The sequence below is a fragment of the Triturus cristatus genome, chromosome 5_1 (genome assembly GCF_964204655.1).
Source record: "Triturus cristatus chromosome 5_1, aTriCri1.1, whole genome shotgun sequence".
NCBI classification, from domain to species: domain Eukaryota; kingdom Metazoa; phylum Chordata; class Amphibia; order Caudata; family Salamandridae; genus Triturus; species Triturus cristatus.
This window is the reverse complement of record NC_140587.1, coordinates 12,173,057-12,193,627: the sequence shown is the minus strand read 5'-3', so window position 1 is coordinate 12,193,627 and position 20,571 is coordinate 12,173,057. Positions and strand designations below refer to the sequence as shown.

Genomic DNA, 20,571 nt, shown 5'->3' with positions numbered 1-20,571 from the left:
TAAGTGAGTGGAAACGTTTCATCTTCACAATCAGTTTTTAATTAAAACAACAAGACAAGGTTTTTAATTTCAGTGAGTGCAGATGTTCACAGCTGTCACAGCTGTTGCTTTATCCCCATCAGAGCACATGTTTGCTTCTAGAACTGTAGATTGCACCTGGGTGTATATTAGTAACATGAGTTACTCAGGGCATGGGAAGGAGTGCGAGGCAAAAGTACACCGGTACATGTGATAATTGAGACATTGGAGTTGAAAGCCAAACTAGACACTGTCATGGGATCCCTGGTGACCCCCCACCTCCCCCTCCCCTTGAGGACATCCTTCAGGGTCTCTGGTACAATTGATAGGCAAGCCCCCCTACAATACCTAACCCTACCGGCATGAGGGCCACCATGAACGCATAGGGTGTCCCTGCACCCACAGCCACTGCCACTCCAAGTGCCAGCCCCAGCCCGGCTCCTACTGCCATGCCCCGGTTACAGAGAGGCTTTACAAATGCCAAAACACCTGGGGTTTCTGGAGGTGCACTCACAATTGAAAGATGCTGCCCTATGTTATCTAGCATGTGCATGAGCTCTGCCACCTGTCGGTCGTTCTCGGCTCCGGTCGCCCTGTTGTTAAAGGCGCAGTAACGACCCCCGCACTTGGCCATCAGCTCCCTGAGTTTAGGGTCAGATTTATAAACAAACTCTTCTATTGACATGTCTCCCAGGTCATCCTTCCGGGTGAACACAAAAACCATGTTCTTGGGCGCCTCATTTCCGAACGCCCTCTGTATGGTGTCCACAGCCTCCGCCTCCTCCTGGCTGAAGCGCCCGACCTGGAGCACCAGGAGGATGGCGTGGGGCCCTGGGGCGCAGAGGTCCAGGCACCGGCTGAGCTCTCGCTGCACTACTTCCCGTGGTGTATTCCTGTTAAAGAAGCCCGGGGTGTCCACGACCACCAGGCGCCTCCCGTCCCGGTCACAGACCCCCTGCTCACAGCGCAGGGTCACTGACTTCGGGGACGCCATGGACTCAAAGCGCCTCTCCCCGAGGATGGAGTTCCCGGTGGCGCTTTTTCCGGCTCCGGCGCTTCCAACAAGAACCATCCGCAGCTCATGTCTGCCACCGAATGAACCGTACTTGAACCCACCTGCAAAGAGAAAAATGCTCAGGTCAGAAGAGACAGACATGCAGGCTCTAAATTAAGTTTAAAGGGTCACAGAGATCAAGAGAGTTTGTCCAAAACAATGTTAAAAAACGCGGAACCCAATCTTTGACCTAACAGAAAGCATAAAGGGACACATTTCAAAACATAAACCAATTGGAGCTATTAAAACGTATTTGGATAATTAGGGTGCATTCAATTTATATAGCTGCCTACTTTAAAATGTGGTCTATGCACACTCTTACTTCTAATGCCCCACATACATATACTATCATGTTTAGAATGGCACGTGAATGGTTTTCTGTTCACTAGGCTGACCCCCTCTTGATAAACTCTCTTACTTAGCCACTGTTGCCACAACTGAAGAGAATTCAGCACACTTCAGGGACATTCTGGTGTACAGATTTGCAGACTGTGTGACTCAGGATGAGAATTTTACAACCAGCATTTGAACTTTACTAGGCTGCGTCATGTGCAAATCCATTTGTGTTGCTAAATCAGCAGTAATAAGATCACCTCCACATACAGCAACTTTGACCCTCAACTGGAGCCCGTTACAGTCTCAAATCAACTTCCTATCACGTGATGAACGAACCCTGACCTTGTGGTCCGCTGTCACAACTCTAAATGTTGCTGCTGACATGAAGACCACCCACCTGGATGCTTCATCTGACCTTTGCCCCAGCACAACTTCACCAAAGGACTCCTACCGATCTGAGAAGCACTAACTCATCGTCCGCACCTCCACTGACTATCCACATTCCTGAACACCTGGAGACATGTCATCATCATGCCCCTGCTCGAGAAATCAACCAGTGACTCAGCAAACGTTTTAACTACAGATAGTAGGACGCCGGCTCTCTATATAGTGCAAAAACAGCAATATGTCCTTTGGTGACCAATACTGAGAGAACCCATACTCATTCAACCATCTCCGTCACACAGATTCAACCACGGGGGAAACAGTTACAACTGAAAAAGCAATGTGCCAACACATAAATAGTACTGAAGATATTATATACCAATTTATTAAAAACATATAAAACAAATGTAGCAAATTAAAAACAGAACAATGAATCATGCATAATTCATAGTTTTCAAAATAAAAAATTCACAACATAAATTGACAAACAAACCAATTAAATTGTAAAAACAATAAAAATGAGAGTATTCAAAGACACTACACTTTGTCATAGAGAAACCATATCCGTGTAGAGTAGCGTTGGGGCTGGAACCTGATATACAGGGAACAATCAATATCTGATAGCCCACTGCACGGATTATGATGCTAGTGCGTCGACGCGTTTCGATGGTATTATCTTTAATTAAACCATCCTTTTCAAGACTACAGATATTACTTTCTGACAATATATCATAGGAATAATTCCACCAAAGTGCGAGGATCACTTCTACTCTGGAACTCCTTGTTGGGGAATTTCACATGCTTCTTCCAACACTGGAATTTGGCATTAAAAACCTTTCGTATTCCACCTCAAACTTCCCTCGTCTTCTTACCGGGTCTCTTCTCTCTTCTCCCCCCCCCCCAGGCAACACCCAAAAACAAAGCTCACTGGTCCAACTTCGAACTATATGATGACCATTCCATCTAGAAAATTCTATCCTCCCTAAAGCCAAATACCCACTTCAACGACCCTCTCCCCGCCAACTGCTTGACAGCGACCTACCTACTCATCGCTCCTATTTGGACTACAATTATCAACATTTCCCTTCTTCAAGGGTCCATGCCTGGCACCCTGAAAACCGGGCAAGTCATCCCCATCCTAAAAAAAAAACACTCTGAATCCCGCAATTCCAGACAGTTTCAGACCAATTTCTAATATTCCTCTTCTTGCAAAAGTGCTGGAGAAATGTGCGCAGCTACAACTAAGCCAACATATTGCTAATTTCAATTTGCTCAACGATTGCCAATCTGGGTTCAGGCCTATGCACAGCACTGAAACTACTATTCTTCACATCATAGATGATGCTCTCCAGGCCCTTGACCAAGGCAAAACCTGTCTCTTGATCCTTCTGGATCTTTCCTCGGTATTCGACACAGTCAACCACGTGAAACGTCTTGAATGCCTCGAATACAGGATGGGTCTAGGAGGTAACGTCATCAAATGGTTTGGTTCCTTCCTCCAGAACCGCACCCAGAGATTCTGAGTCAACAGCAACATATGTGCTCCTTCCCCGGTATCAATCGGTGTCCCTCAAGGCTCTACTCTTTCCCTAGCCTCTTCAATCTCTACCTTGAACCATTAGCTGAAATTCTTCGCACGGCCAACATCTCCTTCCATGTGTACGCCGATGATACTCCGATATACCTCAAAATCTCTTCTCTTGAGGAGATTACCCATCTAAATGATGCTCTGAAACTGACTGTTTTATGGCTCGCCAATAACCAGCTCAAACTTAATGCCCATAAAACAGAGTTCCTACTCATCTCCCCCCTAATAACTCCAACGACATCCTGGAATGGATTAACTCGATCACAGCACTCAACTACACACCAACCATAGTGGATTCTGCCAAATCTCTCAGTATAATCTTGGACAGCAACCTGAATATGCGTGAACACATCAACTCGATGGCCAAAACGGCCAGGTTCAATCTGAGCTACTTGAGAAAATTAAAACCCTTCCTTGAAACTGCTCACTGTGAGAAGTTGGCCTGGCATATGCTGGTCACTAGTTATAGGGGCCAACTTGCACCAGTCCAATTCGACTCTTATGGTAGATAGGTTTAAGACAACCTTTTAAAGAAAGCTATCCTAGTGGTAGTTGTGGAGAGCAGCCTTCAGGCTAAGTCTCTGAGGAATGTAAAGCAGCTTGTTTTACCTTATAATCTCTTGAATTACCAAATGAAAGGACACCACACAGGTATATATATCAAATATATATGTATTTATTACTAGACACACTCTACTAATCTCTTTATGAGATTAGAAGTCAGGAATATATGCAAATATCAACGTTTCACAATAAATTAAGCACAAATATGGCTGGGGCCCTAGGGGCGTACCAGACCATATACTAAAAAAGAGGTTTGGGAAAGTCGACTTGCAAGGGGACAAGGCCTAGAGCCTGTAGAATCGCTGGGGCTTCACTGATCCACCCAAGGCAGGTAAGTAAAAGACCCACGGGAGACGTGTGCAGTGTGAGAACACAGCCGCGGGTCCCCTATTGATTTCAATGGAGCAAGTCGCGGTTGGATTTTTAAGGTTTTAGGGTACTTCTAGACAGTCTACAAGCAAGCCACTTACAAGGTAAGTAGTTCGAGGGCCAACACCCACAGGAGCACCGGAGTGCATGAGTTACCTCAACCAGGGAAGCCGGGTGCATAGGTGTCTTTAGGTGTTGGGTCGCGTCGTCGTTTTCAATGGAAGCCGAAGAAGTTTTGCTGCTTGTGAAGACTGGAGAAGTGACCAGTGGAATCCAAGGCTGGATTCAGGATGAAGAAGACCTGAAAGCAGAAGGGACAGTATTCACAGTCACTTGCCAGTGACCCGGGGCCAGGAATATGGATGCCCACGGTAGTCGGGTGATTTCCGGGGATCAAGGGTGTTTTGACTCTTCAGCCACGAGGTCCAGGAGGTGTCAACGATGACCAGGAGCTGGATTCGGAGTGTCCCACAACGTCTGCGCTGACTGAGGTGTCAGCAACCGGATTGGAGCCAACAAGCCCTGGCAAGTATCGTGGAAAATGAAGAAAGTCAGTGGTGCAGACCAGCAAGGTCTGAGGGACTCACCCAGCAAGGGTAAGTGAGGGCAGGCCTGGAGCAACCAGGGGAGCCCTTTGGTTTGATGAGAAAGCCTTCAGGGGACCCACAAGCCAACAGGCAAGGGACGAGGTAGGCCACCAATTTTCGGTGGAAATCCTGCTGGAGGCTTGGGCGTAGAACGTCGTGAAGGGATTGCACTCGACAATAGTGCACGGTACCCGCGTATTGCTGTTCCTCGTCACTGGTGGGGTCCACTAGCCTCAGCTCTGCTGGGGACTCACAATGGCCGTCGAGAAGTCAGGAAATCCACTTCCAGGCCTGACGGGACTTCGGACTCCAGCGGGAGCGGGAAAGTTTGCGACCGTTGATTCAAAGTTTTGGTGCCTGCCTTGCAGGGGAGTCACTCCTTGACTCCAAGAAAGATTCTTCTGTCTTCCAAAGGTAGTGGAATGTTGTGCTCGCTTCCTTGACTTTGCTTCCTTGACTTGTTTAGTTATATCCAATTTTCTTAAGTACTTGAGGAATAGTATTTTCTTCTTTTTGGTATGTACCAACATTAACTTCACCAACCTGATATATTAACGATACTTACTTTTTTCTCTGAAATGAGGTAGCACTGCAGTATTAGTCTCTGAATGGGTTTTATTATAAATACATTCTTCTTACTTTGTGACAGTCTTGGCCTCTTTCATATAAATATCTAATATATTAAATAGAAGCTGAGAGTATAGAAGTCATAACAGAAGAAAGCTACATTAGTAATAAGAAAAGGTAGTGATAGATAAACAAGTTCACAAAATCAGTGTCTGCATGAACATGAAATAAGATATACGTTTGTTGTTGACATGAAAGGGTTAATTTCATGACATGAATATCAAGGTGCTAAGATAGAAGGTTACATACATTTATGAAAAACATGTTTCACTTTACTTACGTTCATTATCTGCCATTGTGGATATTACAAGTCTGGTTTGGAGATAAAATCAAAGGTGATTAATTAGAAACATACAAAAACAAGAATGAATATAGAGTAGATCATAGTACATGCACAGTTGATGATGCAGAGTTAAGTGACTACTGAAGGTAAAATGAGTTATGTTTCATTTTCAGAATTTCCATAATACAATACAAGCATGTAAATCTACTGCAACACAAACTATAACATACTCCAGAAAAATGTATATAAACACAGCAAGTTTGATGGTAGGAATGTACCTTTTGTGCTGAAAAGACTACAGAAAGAGATGCAACACTATAAACCTTCTCACCCCTTGTGTGCAAAGTCAGACATTTTTACCCTTAAATTATCTCCTATGTTTAATGTATATTCTAACTTTACATCAGGTCACAAATATACAAGATGGTGGTGCTGGAAATGAATGAATTCTGCATTTCTAACTGCACAGCTGTTCAAAACTGATCATCTTGGCACTAAGATCAGTAACTGAGTAAAAGGTCTTTAAAAAGGAGGTTACTTGAGAGAAAAGAGCCAAGTTTCAATAAGCTTGCATAAGGAAGCTTAAATCTACCAACAAGGATGATTTCTGTTTTCATTAATTTAACTTTAGGAAGATGTAATTCATTAATTTGGCGACCGAGGAGAGATATTCTTGGCTTGTACTTTAGTGCCTGATTCTGCATGTTACCCTTCTAATCAGTGGCAAAGTGTTGTGCTCCCCCTTTCAACATGAGGAAACTGGCATAACCCTGATTGGCATTTTTTAATTGACCTATAAATCCAAAGTATATGGTAAGAAAGTGTACTTATCACCTGTATGTTAAAGGTCACATGTGAACTATATCACCCATTGTGCCATTAACTACATTGACAGTACAAACAGCACTACAGCATACCAACTCCACTGCTTGGCTGGACAATTTAAGCTACATGTTTGACCATTCATAAATATGATAATGTGATAATTAGACAGGTCAAATCTTCAAAAAAGGAAAGTCTCCCCTAAGTAGGGCTTATTGTCCATAAAGTAGGGTACATGTTTTTAAAATTTAGAACATGTAAAAGTTTAATGTAAAACATGTCCTCATAGTGAAAAGGCCCTAAAGGCTATTTTCACTATGGAAATGTTAGCTTTTCCATGAGAAAGTATTGGGATGCCAAATTAAATATAATAAATGTTATTTATGGCTAGTCAAAAGTTACAGATTTTATTTTTGGACTTTTTGAAATATTTAATACAAGACAAATTCATTGATGAAGGCTGATTTGTGATAAATATTTTGGAAAAGCGACTTTTAGAAAGTCACTCTTTCTATGCCTAAAGCCACTGGATGCCGATTTACATGAACCCAACTCTCACCAAGCAGCTGGAAAATTCTCTTGATGAGCTGTGAACTTGCTCTAAGAGCTGAGACAAATGCCTTGAGCATGGGGAGGTGTTCTGTTTAGGCCTGGGCAGTAAATTCCATTCCGCTCGTGGAATTTTCAGAATTTGGGTAATTTCACGTTCTGCGGAGAACGCGGAATTGGCAAAAATTCTACGATCCGCGGCTTCGTGGAATTTTTTGCTTGTTTGAGCTTTCAAAATGCGTATTCGTGAGATATTTCCCCCCGAGCACGCAAACAGCATTCGCACACAGGAAAAAAGCATCGCGAATGGGCGGAACAAGCAATTCCTCTGGCAGGCTGACCATCTGGGTCAGGGCCGGCTTTAGGTCAGTGCGGCCAGTGCGACCACACTGGGCAATGACCTGTGGAGGGGCATTGACCTGTGGAGGAGCAGCTTGTTCAGCATTAGCTTATGTTTAGAGAGATGAGGGGTACTTTTGCCTGGTGGTAGTGGGAGAATCCGCGGAGGCAGTCTGTGGGTGTGGGGCACCAAAAATGATTGTCGCAACAGGTGCCGAGCTAAAGCCAACCCTGATCTGGGTTGTCAACAGGAACATAATTAACTTTAAGGAGGCTTAACAGACCACAGACATATGTAGCTAACACTTGGGCTTGAACCCTTTCTTTGTCTTCCAAGACAATCAGGCACCAAGCATAGGAGGAGATGAGCGGCCCCAAAAGCCTGTTTAGATTAAATACAGGTTAGGGGTTGCTCATTATCCTGCCCACACCTCTGGCTGAGAACTGGAGCTCTGCACAGGTGATGATAGATTCAACCATATTGGTTTTGGGTAGAGAGGGGAACTGTGATATACAAAACGTGCTGCAAATGTGGGTAGTATTGCCCCAGGGAAGGTTTGGCCTTTTGGTTGCGGAGGGACCATGAGTCATCTCCACCCACGGGCTGGTGCCCCACATAAATGTGGCACTCATAATACCCTCCTCAAATTATATCTAGAGATATGGAAGAACAGAAGAGGCCTGGACCAGCTTCCCGTTCATGGGTACTCCTAACATCCTGAAACCTGAGACTTAGAACCTTTTGGCTCAAAAGAGCTCTGAAGGAGTGGGACCAATCTGCCAAGCAGATCCAATTAAAGTGTGAGTTGCTGGGGCAAAGTTTTAGGTTGTTCCAGCTCAGAGCTTTTCAGCAGCAGAAAATCCAATTTATCTCACAGAGATGGTATTCAGCACCGTGGGGCACTCTACGACTAAAGTCTGCATCCTTGCCTTGCTAAAAGAATGTAGAAATCTTCAAACAAAGACTTGTGCAAAGTATGCAGCTGATGAGAGACCTCCATTGGGCGTGACACTCTAGTTTCTAGTTTCTCCCACTCTGCGCCTTGTTGTCAATAGTCAAAAGCTTTACCAGACCATGCCCAGTGGCTTTCAGATGATGTGGAATCCTCTCTACCTTCTGCTTGCTGTATTGCTCTGCTGAAGTCTTTTCACTTTAGAGACTAATGGGGCACATTTACTATTATTTCAGTAACTTGGAGCAGCATGGGAATTTGCTAGTCAGCGTTGCATGAAGGGGAGAGAGAAGAAATATTCCATATTTACTGTGCCATAGCTACCAGGAAGTAGGGCTGTGGTTAATATAGTGACTTTAGTAGTTCACCCTGACAAAAAATTGTTATTATTATTAGAGGTAAGCAGTCATCCCCTCAAATATTTATCCAAATTCCTCACACTGGGCCCGATTCACAGAACAAACTTAAGACAAAATCCTAAACTTAGTACCATTTAGGTATTCACAGAATGCACTTACTACTTCTGGTATTCACAGAATGAACTTACTACTTTTGCGATTCACAGAATAAACTTACTACTTTTGCTATTCACAGAATGGATTTCCGACTACTAACTTTACGTCCGCACTCGGGCCGGAAATTCCGGCCCGGAGGCGGAGCTTCCGGCCCGGAGGCGGAGCTTCCGGCCCGGAGGCGGAGCTTCTGGCCCAGAGGTGGAGATTTTGGCCATGGCTAAATCTCCGCCACTGGCCGGAATCCCCACCTCTGGGCCGGAAGCTCCGCCTCCGGCCCGGAAGCCCCGCCTCCGGGCCGGAAGCTCCGCCTCCGGGCCGGAATTTCCGGCCCGAGTGCGGACGTAAAGTTAGTAGTCAGAAATCCATTCTGTGAATAGCAAAAGTAGTAAGTTTATTCTGTGAATCGCAAAAGTAGTAAGTTCATTCTGTGAATACCAGAAGTAGTAAGTGCATTCTGTGAATACCAAAATGGTACTAAGTTTAGGATTTTGTCTTAAGTTTGTTCTGTGAATCGGGCCCACTGTGTTTTACTGTTGTTTTCATAGTTGATGTTTGCGTGGATTTGTTTGTACCAAGGCAACAAAAACAATGCAAACTGTTCAAAGTCACAATTGATGTACTCTACTTTCAATTATATGAAATATAGCATGTGGTATATAATGAGAGAATATATAGAAACTATAGAAAAGGGGTTGTGTGTCCACCATACTTATGACCAGATAGTTTTATTGCTAAAATAGATATTTTTTAAGTTGAGCCTCTGTTAGTTTTTTGTTCATCGATGTATAGTAGATGTACCTAAACATTTGATAAATAGTTTCAACATTACTTTAGAATCTGTATTATTATGTTATGTGTATATTTAACTCGATGGATGCGTCAGATGGCCCCTGGCTGTCCGACGTCACAATGGGCATGTGCGGAGGATGGCTGGGGGCTGTCCGAACCATGCCCACTCTTTGTTTCACCCGCACCGCGGCGGAATTTCCGCCACGGTGAAAGGGTTAAAGCTCACTATCACTATCACAGGCCCGACTATCAAGGCACTGAGCATGTGTGCATGCCTAGCACTGCATATGGTAGGTTGGTTTCTCAAAATGCCAGGTGTTAGAACTGGGGTTTCTCATTGGCAAAGGGATCTACCCTGTTATGTTAGGAATATTTATAAAGCGCATAGCTACCGTAGGCAACCCAGCGCTAGCGGAGGCATCAGATAGTTGATGACTGCTTAATAGGTGGGATTTCCAAGCAGGAACCCAACCTCTAGTCAGGGTAAGCTAGAAACACCCTCTGGTAATTTGGCACAGAGTAGTCAGTCTCGAAAGAGGCAATGCGTAAAGTATTTGTGCAACACACACACACACACACGCACAAACACACACACACACACACACACACACACAGTAACACAGTGAATACACCACAAAAAGAGTCCACACTGGTTTAGAAATATAGATCACAATTTTATAAATAAAGACCATACAACAACAATCCAACAATCGGAAGTCGAGGTATGAATTAAAAAAAAAAATGCAGGGGAGAACTTGGAAGCAAATAGAGCTAAAAATGGTTTATCTGATTGCGCTGGACCAGGGTAAAGTCAAAGTTTGGGTCGACCACCATGAAGCACTGGCTGGCAACAGAACCCATGCAGGCCTCGGTAAACAAAGTACTTTTCCTGGTCGCAACAGTGAGATGCATTGTGAGATGCCTCAATGTTGATTCCGCAAGTCAAGTATGTATTGATCTTCTCAACTCGCAAATGGTGATGCTTTGGTTACGCAGATAAGATGCCGGGCTGAGATGTGTTGCTTCCATAGAGCAATGCGTGGGTTTTTCAACACAGTGGAGGGATGTGTTAATCTCTCCAAGGTCCTGCGAGGTTCTGATGCAGAGTCCAGCTCTCCTTCATCAAAGTCAGGATGCAGCAGAGCAACCCAATAGAAAAGCAGGCTTTCCAGGTCAGCAGTCCAAAGATGAGTTCTTTAAGCAGCACAACAGTCCTGACAAATGTGCAGTCGTAGTTCCAGAAGTGTCTAATTGTAGGGGATCACAGACCCAGTACTAATACCCAAATTTGCCTTTGAAGTGGGCGTGACTTCAAAGTAAGCCCTTGAAGTGCACAAGCCACTCCTTTCTTCGCAACCCTGGCTCCAGATAAGCTAAGTAGTTTAATCAGCCCTTTTTGTGGGGACAGGACACTACCTACTTAGTGAAGTGTTAGCCCCTCCTTTCCAACCTGCCCAGGCAACGCCATCAGAATGCAGTTGTCTGTAGATGGGTACTTAGACGCACCTAACCTTCCTGTCTTTGTGGCTGTCTAGAGAGAATGCACATAGTGTATCTGTCACCCACCGCAAACATGTATTGGAGATAGACAGCAAGGCACATGGAGCAGTAAGTGCAGAAAAATGTCCACTTTCTAAAAGCGGCATTTCTAAAACAGTAATGCTAAACCGATTTCACCAGCAAGGAGGATTTATCATTACCATTCCAAAAATATAAATCTGAGTAGCTCCACCCTTCTAATTAGGAATTACAACTTAAAAGTGCATTACAGGATTCCCAGTGTTTACCATGAGAGTAGTAGGCCTCACAGTAGTGAAAAACAAATCTAGCTGTTTGCCACTTCCAGGACATGCAAAACATAAAAGTACATGTCCTTTCTTTTACTTACAAAGCACCCTGCCAATAGGGCTTTCAAGGGCCTACTTAGGAGTGACTTACGTGTCATAAAAGGAAAGGTTAAGGGTTGGCGAGAATGTTTAAATGCCAAGTCGAAGTGGCAGTAAACTGCACACATAGGCCCTGCAATGGGAGGCATGAGACGGGTTTGAAAAGCTCCCGGTGTAGGAAGCACAGTAAGTGTTGCCGGCCCACTATTAGCATTTAATCTAAATGACCTGGGTATGTGGTATACCACATTACAAGGGCCTTTAAATAAACTAAACATGCCAATCCAGTATACACCAATGTTACCATGTTTAGGAGAAAAGCTCATGCCCTTTAGCACTGATCAGCAGTGGTAAAGGGCTTGGGTCCTAATGACAACAAAAGAAATAGGAAAAAGAGGAGGGAAGCAGGCAAAAACCTTCAGGGAAGACCACGCTGAGGATGATAGGGCTAATGCCAGGTGTTCAGCTTGTTGCAAAATTCAAGCAGAGAGTAGGATTCAGCACAGCACAGCTTAATAATGGTCTGGTATGAACCAAACATTGCTCTGGCTTTGCCTTCTTTTGAAGAGATCATTATCCTGTCTAACGTAAGGTGCCCCAAACCCCAAACACCCTCATTAATCTAGATGAGCATAAATAAACGTATCTCCTTGTGTTTGCTTTGTTTGCCCTAAGTTAGCAGGGTATGCCCAGATGTGGGCCCATTGCTCACTTTGCCACTGGATTCAAGCTAGCCTGGCTGATGAGGGGTGTTACCCCGAAACCGGTTTCAGGATGCTTGTTTCGGTCCAGGGAAGGCCTGGCTTGGCAGTTCGGGCTAGACTGTTCCCACGAGGCACAGGGTCACGACTGATTTGCATATAGCTGTGTCTGATCTGGGGTGGCGAAGTGAGCTAAAGAACGATGATGGATTAAACCCAGATCTGTGATTGGGGTGAGTGTTCCTTAAAGTTTCAGTGCAACGTCCATCATCTCCTTGGGTTTGCATAAATAAAGTGACACACCTGTGATAACTTCTGCAATACTGTTATTGATACCTGTCTGATGACGTGTTTATCATTTATTACTTGTGATTAATTATCTTATGGGTTGAAGGGGTGGAATCCCTACTCAACTAACCACCACAGTCCTTGTCAAGGTGAACCACTAAAGTCACTAACTGCATCTATGCTTAACCTTCTAGTAGCATGGCAAAAAATCAGTTAGGCTCAATTTAGAGGCACTGGGTAAAGTATTTATGCAATACACAAACAATACTATAGTACAAAACACAACAGAAGAAAATTCCTAAACCAATTTAGAAAATTAGAGTACAGTGTAATACATTAAATGAGACCAAAACAACAACAATCCAATCAGTAGACTCGGAGATATGCAATTTTAAAGTTTCTGGTAGATTTAGCTCCTAAACACACAAAGTGCCAATCGTAGTCATCTGGTTGTACTAGTCTGGGAGAAAGTCACATATTCAGGCTGACAGAGCATGGGCCAAATAAGAGATCAGGTTAGTCCCACTGAAAAATGTACCTCCTCTAGTCTGGCGCAAGTCAAGTTTGCGGAGGAGGAGGCCAAAAGGAATAGGGAGAGTGTTGCTCTAGTTCGAAAAGCAGGCCTGGTGTTGCTGACGGTCATTGTTGTAATATATACGTCAGGTCGGGTGTCGCAGACAATTATTGCAAGACCTTTGCGTTGGCTCTAGCTTGAAGTGCAGGTCTAGCATTGCTTGTCATCACTGGCATTTTGTGTAGCACATAGATTCAAGTTCACTAGACCTTTGTATTGGTGTTGGTCGCGGGCAGCAGGATCTCATTGTGAACGGGCCCGTTCTTAGATGCAAAAAGGTGATCCTGGGGATCTGGAACTCACTCCAGCAGAGGGCCGCAGGTGTATTTTCAGCAGGCCAGTGAACAAAGTACCTTTCCAGGTCCAGCTATGAAGTTGCAGGGAGGCCTCTGGAACTATTGTCCCTGCAAGTAAGAGCAGAAAGTCAGGCTTATTGACCCTTGAAGTCACTCCGGTGGCCTGGGATGAAGAGAGCAGGTCCAGTTCTCCTTTGTTGACAGCAGGGCAGGCCTGAAGCAGCAGGCCGGTCATTTGGCTAACAGGGCAGGCCTCATTTAGCAAGGCAGAAACATGGAGCTTGAGACAACCCACTACCAGCATGAGACTCCTAAGGTAACAGCAGGGCAGTCTTCTGAGGAACAAGGCAGGCCTCAAGCGACAGAGCAGTCTTCTGGGGAACAAGGCAGCCCTAATTTTGTAATGTCTGCAGCTCCTGGAATGTCCTGAAGAATGGGCCAGGAGCTCCAATGTTTATACCTGGTGCAAGCATTTGAAATGCAGATATTTCCATTGCTACCCCCACATTTTGCTCTTGAAAGTTCTTCTCCTGCCTGAAATATGTGGGTTGTAAATATGAATTTACCTTAACGCGTTCGCTGCGTGCGTCGGTCAACGGCCGTCGCGAGCACTACCTCCGTAGTGCTGCGCATGTCCATTTGCCAACGCGGCCCCACCTGCGTACGGAAACACCCGCTCTGCGGCGGATTTTATGCCGCGGTTAATGGGTTAAAAAAATGAAAAGTCAAGAGGCGTTTGGAAAAACAGGAGCAAGTTGGTTTAATCAAACGCAGCGGCTGCGAAAACAGCAACAGAGTTGTGTCTCGATGTACAGAGGTTTTTGCAGAATTTATATACAGTTCTCGAAGTATATCAAATATATTACACATTCTTATATACAACCAAAGCGAAACAGCAAGCCTGTAAAGCAAACACAGCTCCCCAAATAGTCCCCCAGAATTAATCCAGTATTCAAAATGTTGTTGCTGTATGGTGTGCACATCCACTACTCCCGCTGTTTCCAGAGCGCAATCCCAAGGACCAAAGTTAATTCAATCCCAAATGTGAAGTGCACCACAATAAATATGTTCCAAAATGATTAAGTCTGTCCAATTAGTATGAATCCAAAATGTTCTTTAATCTTCACATGAATATTGTAAAAACAGCCAACCCGTTTCGTACAGCTTCTGTGGACTTCATCAGGGGTGTGAAACATACAAAACATATAATGTATAATGTAACGTATATAAAGGCTGACAGAACAACATTTATAAATACAAAACAACACGATAATAAAAATCCCTCACAGGATAATTTAGATTTCCACATATACACCTACAGGGACATTATATACAATCACAGACCAACGTGATAATAGGAAAAGAAGTTAAAGGGGTCATAGGGTTATAAACTTAGGATGTCAGTACCCCTCATTGATTATAATGCCGGGACATACTATTTACATGTATTGAATTATTGAATTATTACTCAAAGTAATTTGAAGGGGAAAGTTCGGGAAAGGGGGTGAAGGGATAGTGGGACCATGATGAGCTATTTGTGATTCAAGTATATCTCAGTTCAAGATTGTGACTTAAAAGTGGCCTATGAGACATACCGTATTAGTTAGTCGTGTCCTTCTCTGACTAGTGGCATGTGTAACAGCCCTGTACTATTTCAAGTCGTGGGTTATTCCTTTAGTGTACCTAATCCCTCTTGGATCCCGGGTAGGCTCAATATTTATTTATTTGGTAATTCCGCAACAGTGCCTGGCGATAAGAATACCAATAATCCTGGGGTTAGGACCCCTTACCAAGGGTCTGTCACCCCAATACGAATGAGCCATTACATTTCTGTATTAAACAAACTATGTATTCGAGCTCAATGTTACTTAAAATATAACAAGGAAAATGTCTCATCCATTAGGTAATTTCTCTATTGAAATTCCAATGTTAGAGCCCATGGATGAAAATATGTTTAGCCCCCTTATGTCTGTATGAAGCCATTATATTAGTAAAAAGAACTTGTAAAAAGATCACCATAATCAGACTGATTTTATCATTTATGTAGTGAAAGTCCATGCGTCAACAAAATATTGACCTCTGGTTCGATTACAAACCTAGACGTTAATAAAGACTTTCCTAGAGTTTAAATAGCTTTTTTATAGAAGTATATGTAAACAAAGTAAGGTTGCCATGTTAGTAGTAATAACGATAAGAACGGAAACGCCGTTCCTAGTTGGCCCAGAGCCCAAAGCAAACCTCGCACATGTTCTGCGTCTAATGTTAAATGGCTGTTTTTACAATATTCATGTGAAGAGTAAAGAATATTTTGGATTCATACTAATTGGACGGACTAAATCATATCACACATTCTTGTTGAGCAGTTATGTCTGGGCTTAGTCACGAATCATTAACACAACCATCTGATAAGGGGGCACAGGTGTCTCCTGATGTCATAGAAATCTAATGTGGACCAGTGTGTATGTGTCCAGATGTCCAGCTTGGAAAGTGTTTGATCACTGAATGTAGTGTGCATGCTGTGCTCTGATTGACTGAGTGTTCCCAACTACATGTGGCGTCTGATGTTGTGGTTTTTGGGAGCATGAGCGCCTTTGGGCAAATGTGTTTGATTTGTCCCAGAACTGTTGTGGTGTAGCTGCCTATCTGTGGATCGATCCGGGTTTTCCCTGTTTGCCCATTTTTTCTTTGGGCCAAGTGTAACCCCATCTGTGGCCTATCAATCAGCAGCTTGGGTTTAGGTCGGAGGACCTATCCAACCACATATTTCTGACTCAGGGTTGATGGGGAGGTCATCACAGGTGGATTCGACAGCAATGATACAAATGTGTTAATAATTGTACGTGTAACATGCCAGTCATGAATACCAACATTCTCATTATTATGTGTACATTTGTCATAGTGTACATTCTCATTATTATGTATATATTTCTCATATAGCGTACTTTGTATTTATCAACATTGACATGTTTATGTGCACATATATTATGGTGTACTTTGACATTGTATTCACAGATATTAACATGTGTAAAGAACATGGAAAGGAACATTTCAACATTAGGTAATCAGTATGTTCACAATATAGAGAGACACTTTTGATGTACTGTAAATCGCTCTAAATAAGGTTTCATGTGATACTGTAATGCAATCATGATTATGACTGAGATTTTCAATGCAAGACTGCTTCCTGAATTGCATGATTTAGTTGACCAATAGAATGTTCCAGGACTTGTATTCCAAGCAGAAGAATCTTCAAAGAAGGACAATTTTGTGGGGAACACACGGGCAAAGAAGGGTCCAATCTGACTGAGAAGGACATTCCTGCGGCTTAGTCATTTTCTGTCAGCCACCACAGCTGTTCAATAGACTATATCCTTCTATTTGCATGAAGGGTTGGGGTATTTGGGTCCTTTAATGTCTTACGGGGAGCTCTCATTGGCAACTGGTAGCCATCTTTATTTCGAAGCAGCATCTCCAATAACATTCTACCCATAGTCCAGATTTAACCTTCAAGTTTCACTACCCGCATGGATCCCAAATATCTCTATCAATTATCCAACTTGCAGGTAGCAGAAAATATTGATATCGGCCCTGGCAATGAAGAACATATAGTAAGCTGGCATAAGGCTCTGGGGGATAACGTCCTCTCTGGTTTATGTGTGAATCTAAACACTGTATAGGGCAGGGCAAAGGTTTACACAAAACCTGTAAATAGTATATGGTGTGAGTCAACATGTCAGAAATACAAAGGTCTGTGAAGGAAGGCTGTTGAAATCTTTAGGTACGGCACCACAGGTATCACTCAGAGGTGTGGCGCCGCAGCCAGGGCGACTGACTCTGGAATCTGGGGATCACAGTTCGATCCCCTGTGCCAGCGGCAGTTTAGCCCAGCACCATGTGACTCTGGGCAATAGCTTGCTTAATCTTCCCGATGGACCCCAGCGCCTAGAGACCCTTTCAGGTAATTGTTTGCGCTTTAAAAATGTGGATTATTATTATTACTAAAGAATAGGTGACACATTTCACAGCTAAATACAGACTGTTTATCAGGGATAACAAACAGGAATTTTACCATGAAAGATGGGAATAAATGTCAGAGGTAATAGCATCTGGAGACCAAAAGCAACTCTGGAGAGTTTTGCCTCGTGGAGGGTGGGGGGTGTATATTCAAAGGCATCGGAGGAAAGGAAAGGGTTTTCCTTTCCTCCGATGTCTTTTGAAAAATGCATTCCTGCTGCACGATCGCGCCTGGGGTGCGATCATGCTGCAGGAATGCATTTGTTTTGATGTTTGGCCAAATTTGTGTCGGGGAGTGGCCCCTTGGGCAAGGGTTGCTCCCCTTGGGGGAAAAATTTTGAAGTTGGGTCTGCCCCCCTTGGGGGTAGGGGGGGGGGGTGGGGGGGCAGATCCCTGTAATAAAAAAAAAGGGGGTGTTATTTTTTGTTTTTTTGTGTACTTGCCCAATATGTTTTAGGGAGCGGCCCCTTGGGCAAGGGTGGCTCCCCTTGGGGGGAACATTTTAAAGTTGGGTCTGCCCCCCTTGGGGCAGGGTAGATCCGTGTAATTTACAAAAAAAAGGTGTGTGTGGCCCCACTGGGCCTGTATGTTTATATTTAATTTTTTTATATGCTCAATCTGTTTTGAGGAGCGGCCCCTTGGGCAAGGGTCGCTCCCCTTTGGGGGGAAAATTGTGTAGCTGGGTCTGTCCCCCTTGGGTGGGCGCAGATCCGTGTACTTTAAACAAAAAAAAATGGTGTACCCTATCTGTTTTAGGTCGCTCTCCTTGGGGGAGCAATATGTTTTTGGGGAGTGGCCCCTTCGGCAAGGGTCACTCCCCTCTGGGGTGCATTTATTTTGGCTGTTTCTGGAAGGGTAGATTAAACAATTTATTTTATTGTATGTCCAATAGGCCACCAGGGATTGTTATTTTGTTGTTGGGAGTGGCCCCTTGGGCAAGGGTCGCTCCCCTTTATGGGGTATTTATTGTGCTTGTTTCTGCCCCTTTGGGGGCCAATCGGCCATATATTTTCAGACCCATCTGTCCCCTAGGGGGGCAGAAGCCAGTAGACACCACAGCTGTTTAAATGTTGGTGTTGGGGAGTGACCCCTTGGGCAAGGGTCGCTCCCCCTTTGAGGGTGAATTTTTGAGCTGCTTCTGCTCCCTGTGGGGGCAGATCGACCTTATGCTTTTAGGCCCACATACCCCTTTTGCTTGGTTGGTGGTTAGTTTGTGGACTAGTGCATTATTTGTATATGTGATTGTAATGTTTTATTTCTCCTCTTTATTCTAGTGTAAACTTTTGATTCCTGTTTGCGGTTTCAGCAGTGGTTGTTCTGCAGTTTTGCGTAGTTTACTTTTTTTGGTAAGAAAACATTTTTTGTTGTATTTACTCCAAATGAGTATTATTGTCATGCATGAATGAATTTTTTCTGTAAGTGGTTTCGTAATGGCAGCATATTTTGTTAGTGTTTTGAGCATGTAATTCTTTGCAATGTGTTTTGCACTGTCTTATGAGTAATTTTCTTTTCTTTTTCTTTTTTAGTGGGATATTGTTGATCCTTACTGTGTCTGTGCAGAGTAGGTGGTGGTGAGTCTAGCTGCTTCTGGCACGTGAGTGGTATCGTTTTGGAGTATATAGGTCTTTCTGATAGACGCATTTTGTCTATTACTTATTTTTCAAAGTGTTTGTTGTTGTTGACTTGTTTGACAAGTTACCTTTATTAGTAAGGATTATGGCTAGCCGTAGAATGACTGCTCAGCAGGTGGTTGGTATGCTTCTTGACTCTTCCTCTGAGCATGATTATGAGACTGACAGTGCGTCTGAGGGAGAGCAGGGAGGGGAAGATTCAGGCAGTGAGTTTTCTCTCCACATGGAATCATCGGATGATGAAGATACTCTCAGTGCGGATGAAGGTACTCTCAGTGCGGATGAAGTGCCTGTTTTAGAGGGAGACACTGATGTGCCGATGGTGCAAGAGACATCGGTATTGCAGCCTGAGGCTGCAAGGCTTCCTACTGGAAGTGCTGGACTCTGGGTTGATCCTAACATGGTGCATCCGGCGTTGCCTGCCTTTAGTGTGGATGCAGGGTGTAGAATGGATTGCGAATTTCTTTTGCCTATACAGTTCTTTCAGTTGTTTATGGATGATGTATTTTTGGCTGAGATTGTTGAGCAGACTAATTTGTATGCTGAACAGTTTTTGAGGGACCACAGTGCCACACTTAAGCCCCACTCTAGAGCTACCCGGTGGACTCCTACAAATCTGGATGAGATGAAGAAGTTTTTGGGCTTGACTTTTTTGATGGGCTTGATAAGGAAGCCGTCCATGGCTTCATATTGGTCTACCAGTCCCTTGATGGCAACGGCCATATTTCCTGCGATTATGACCCGTGAACGGTATTTGCTTTTGCTTTGGATGCTGCATTTTGTTGATAATACTTTGGCATTAGCACGAGATCACCCTGACTGTGACCATCTTTTTAAGATTTGGCCTGTTCTTGATCACTTTGTAGATCGATTTTCAGAGATCTATACTCCGGGGAAAGAAATATCTATTGATGAGTCTTTGGTCTTGTTCAAGGGCTGTTTGGTTTTTAGGCAGTACATCCCTAGCAATAGGGCACGTTATGGAATTAAGCTGTTTATGTTGCCTGAGAGTAGGACAGGATATGTTTTTAATTTCCGTGTGTACACTGGTAGGGATTCCACCATTGACCCCCCTGGTTGTCCGTCCACTTTTGGAGTTTCAGAGAAAATTGTGTGGGATCTTGCTAGAGGACTGTTTAACAGAGGCCACCATTTGTACCTTGATAACTTCTACACTGCTGTGCAATTGTTTAAGGAATTGTTCAAAGTGGACACTTTTGCTTGTGGCACAATCCGCTCTAACCGTAATGGTTATCCAAAAGAGCTTGTTTCCAAAAAACTTCAGAGGGGGCAGTGCAGTTCCTTGCGTAGTGATGACCCACTTGCTGTGAAATTTGTGGGCAGGAGGGATGTGTACATGCTGACTACCATCCATGATGAGAGTACTTCACCTGTGGCTGTTTG

The 20,571-nt window shown here is 43.9% G+C and overlaps 1 protein-coding gene across 1 annotated transcript in view; it reads right to left on the bottom strand.

The window, feature by feature from the left end:
- The window catches only part of LOC146829956 (GTPase IMAP family member 8-like), a 318,652-nt gene that overhangs the window by 282,859 nt on the left and 15,222 nt on the right, over positions 1-20,571 (bottom strand). The window contains exons 2-3 of the mRNA XM_085606067.1: positions 5,808-5,839; positions 339-1,134 (exon numbers count right to left, since the gene is read on the bottom strand). Coding sequence (XP_085462193.1) covers positions 339-1,134; positions 5,808-5,823 — 812 coding nt within the window. The 5' untranslated portion in view covers positions 5,824-5,839. The remainder of the gene's footprint in view (positions 1-338; positions 1,135-5,807; positions 5,840-20,571) is intronic.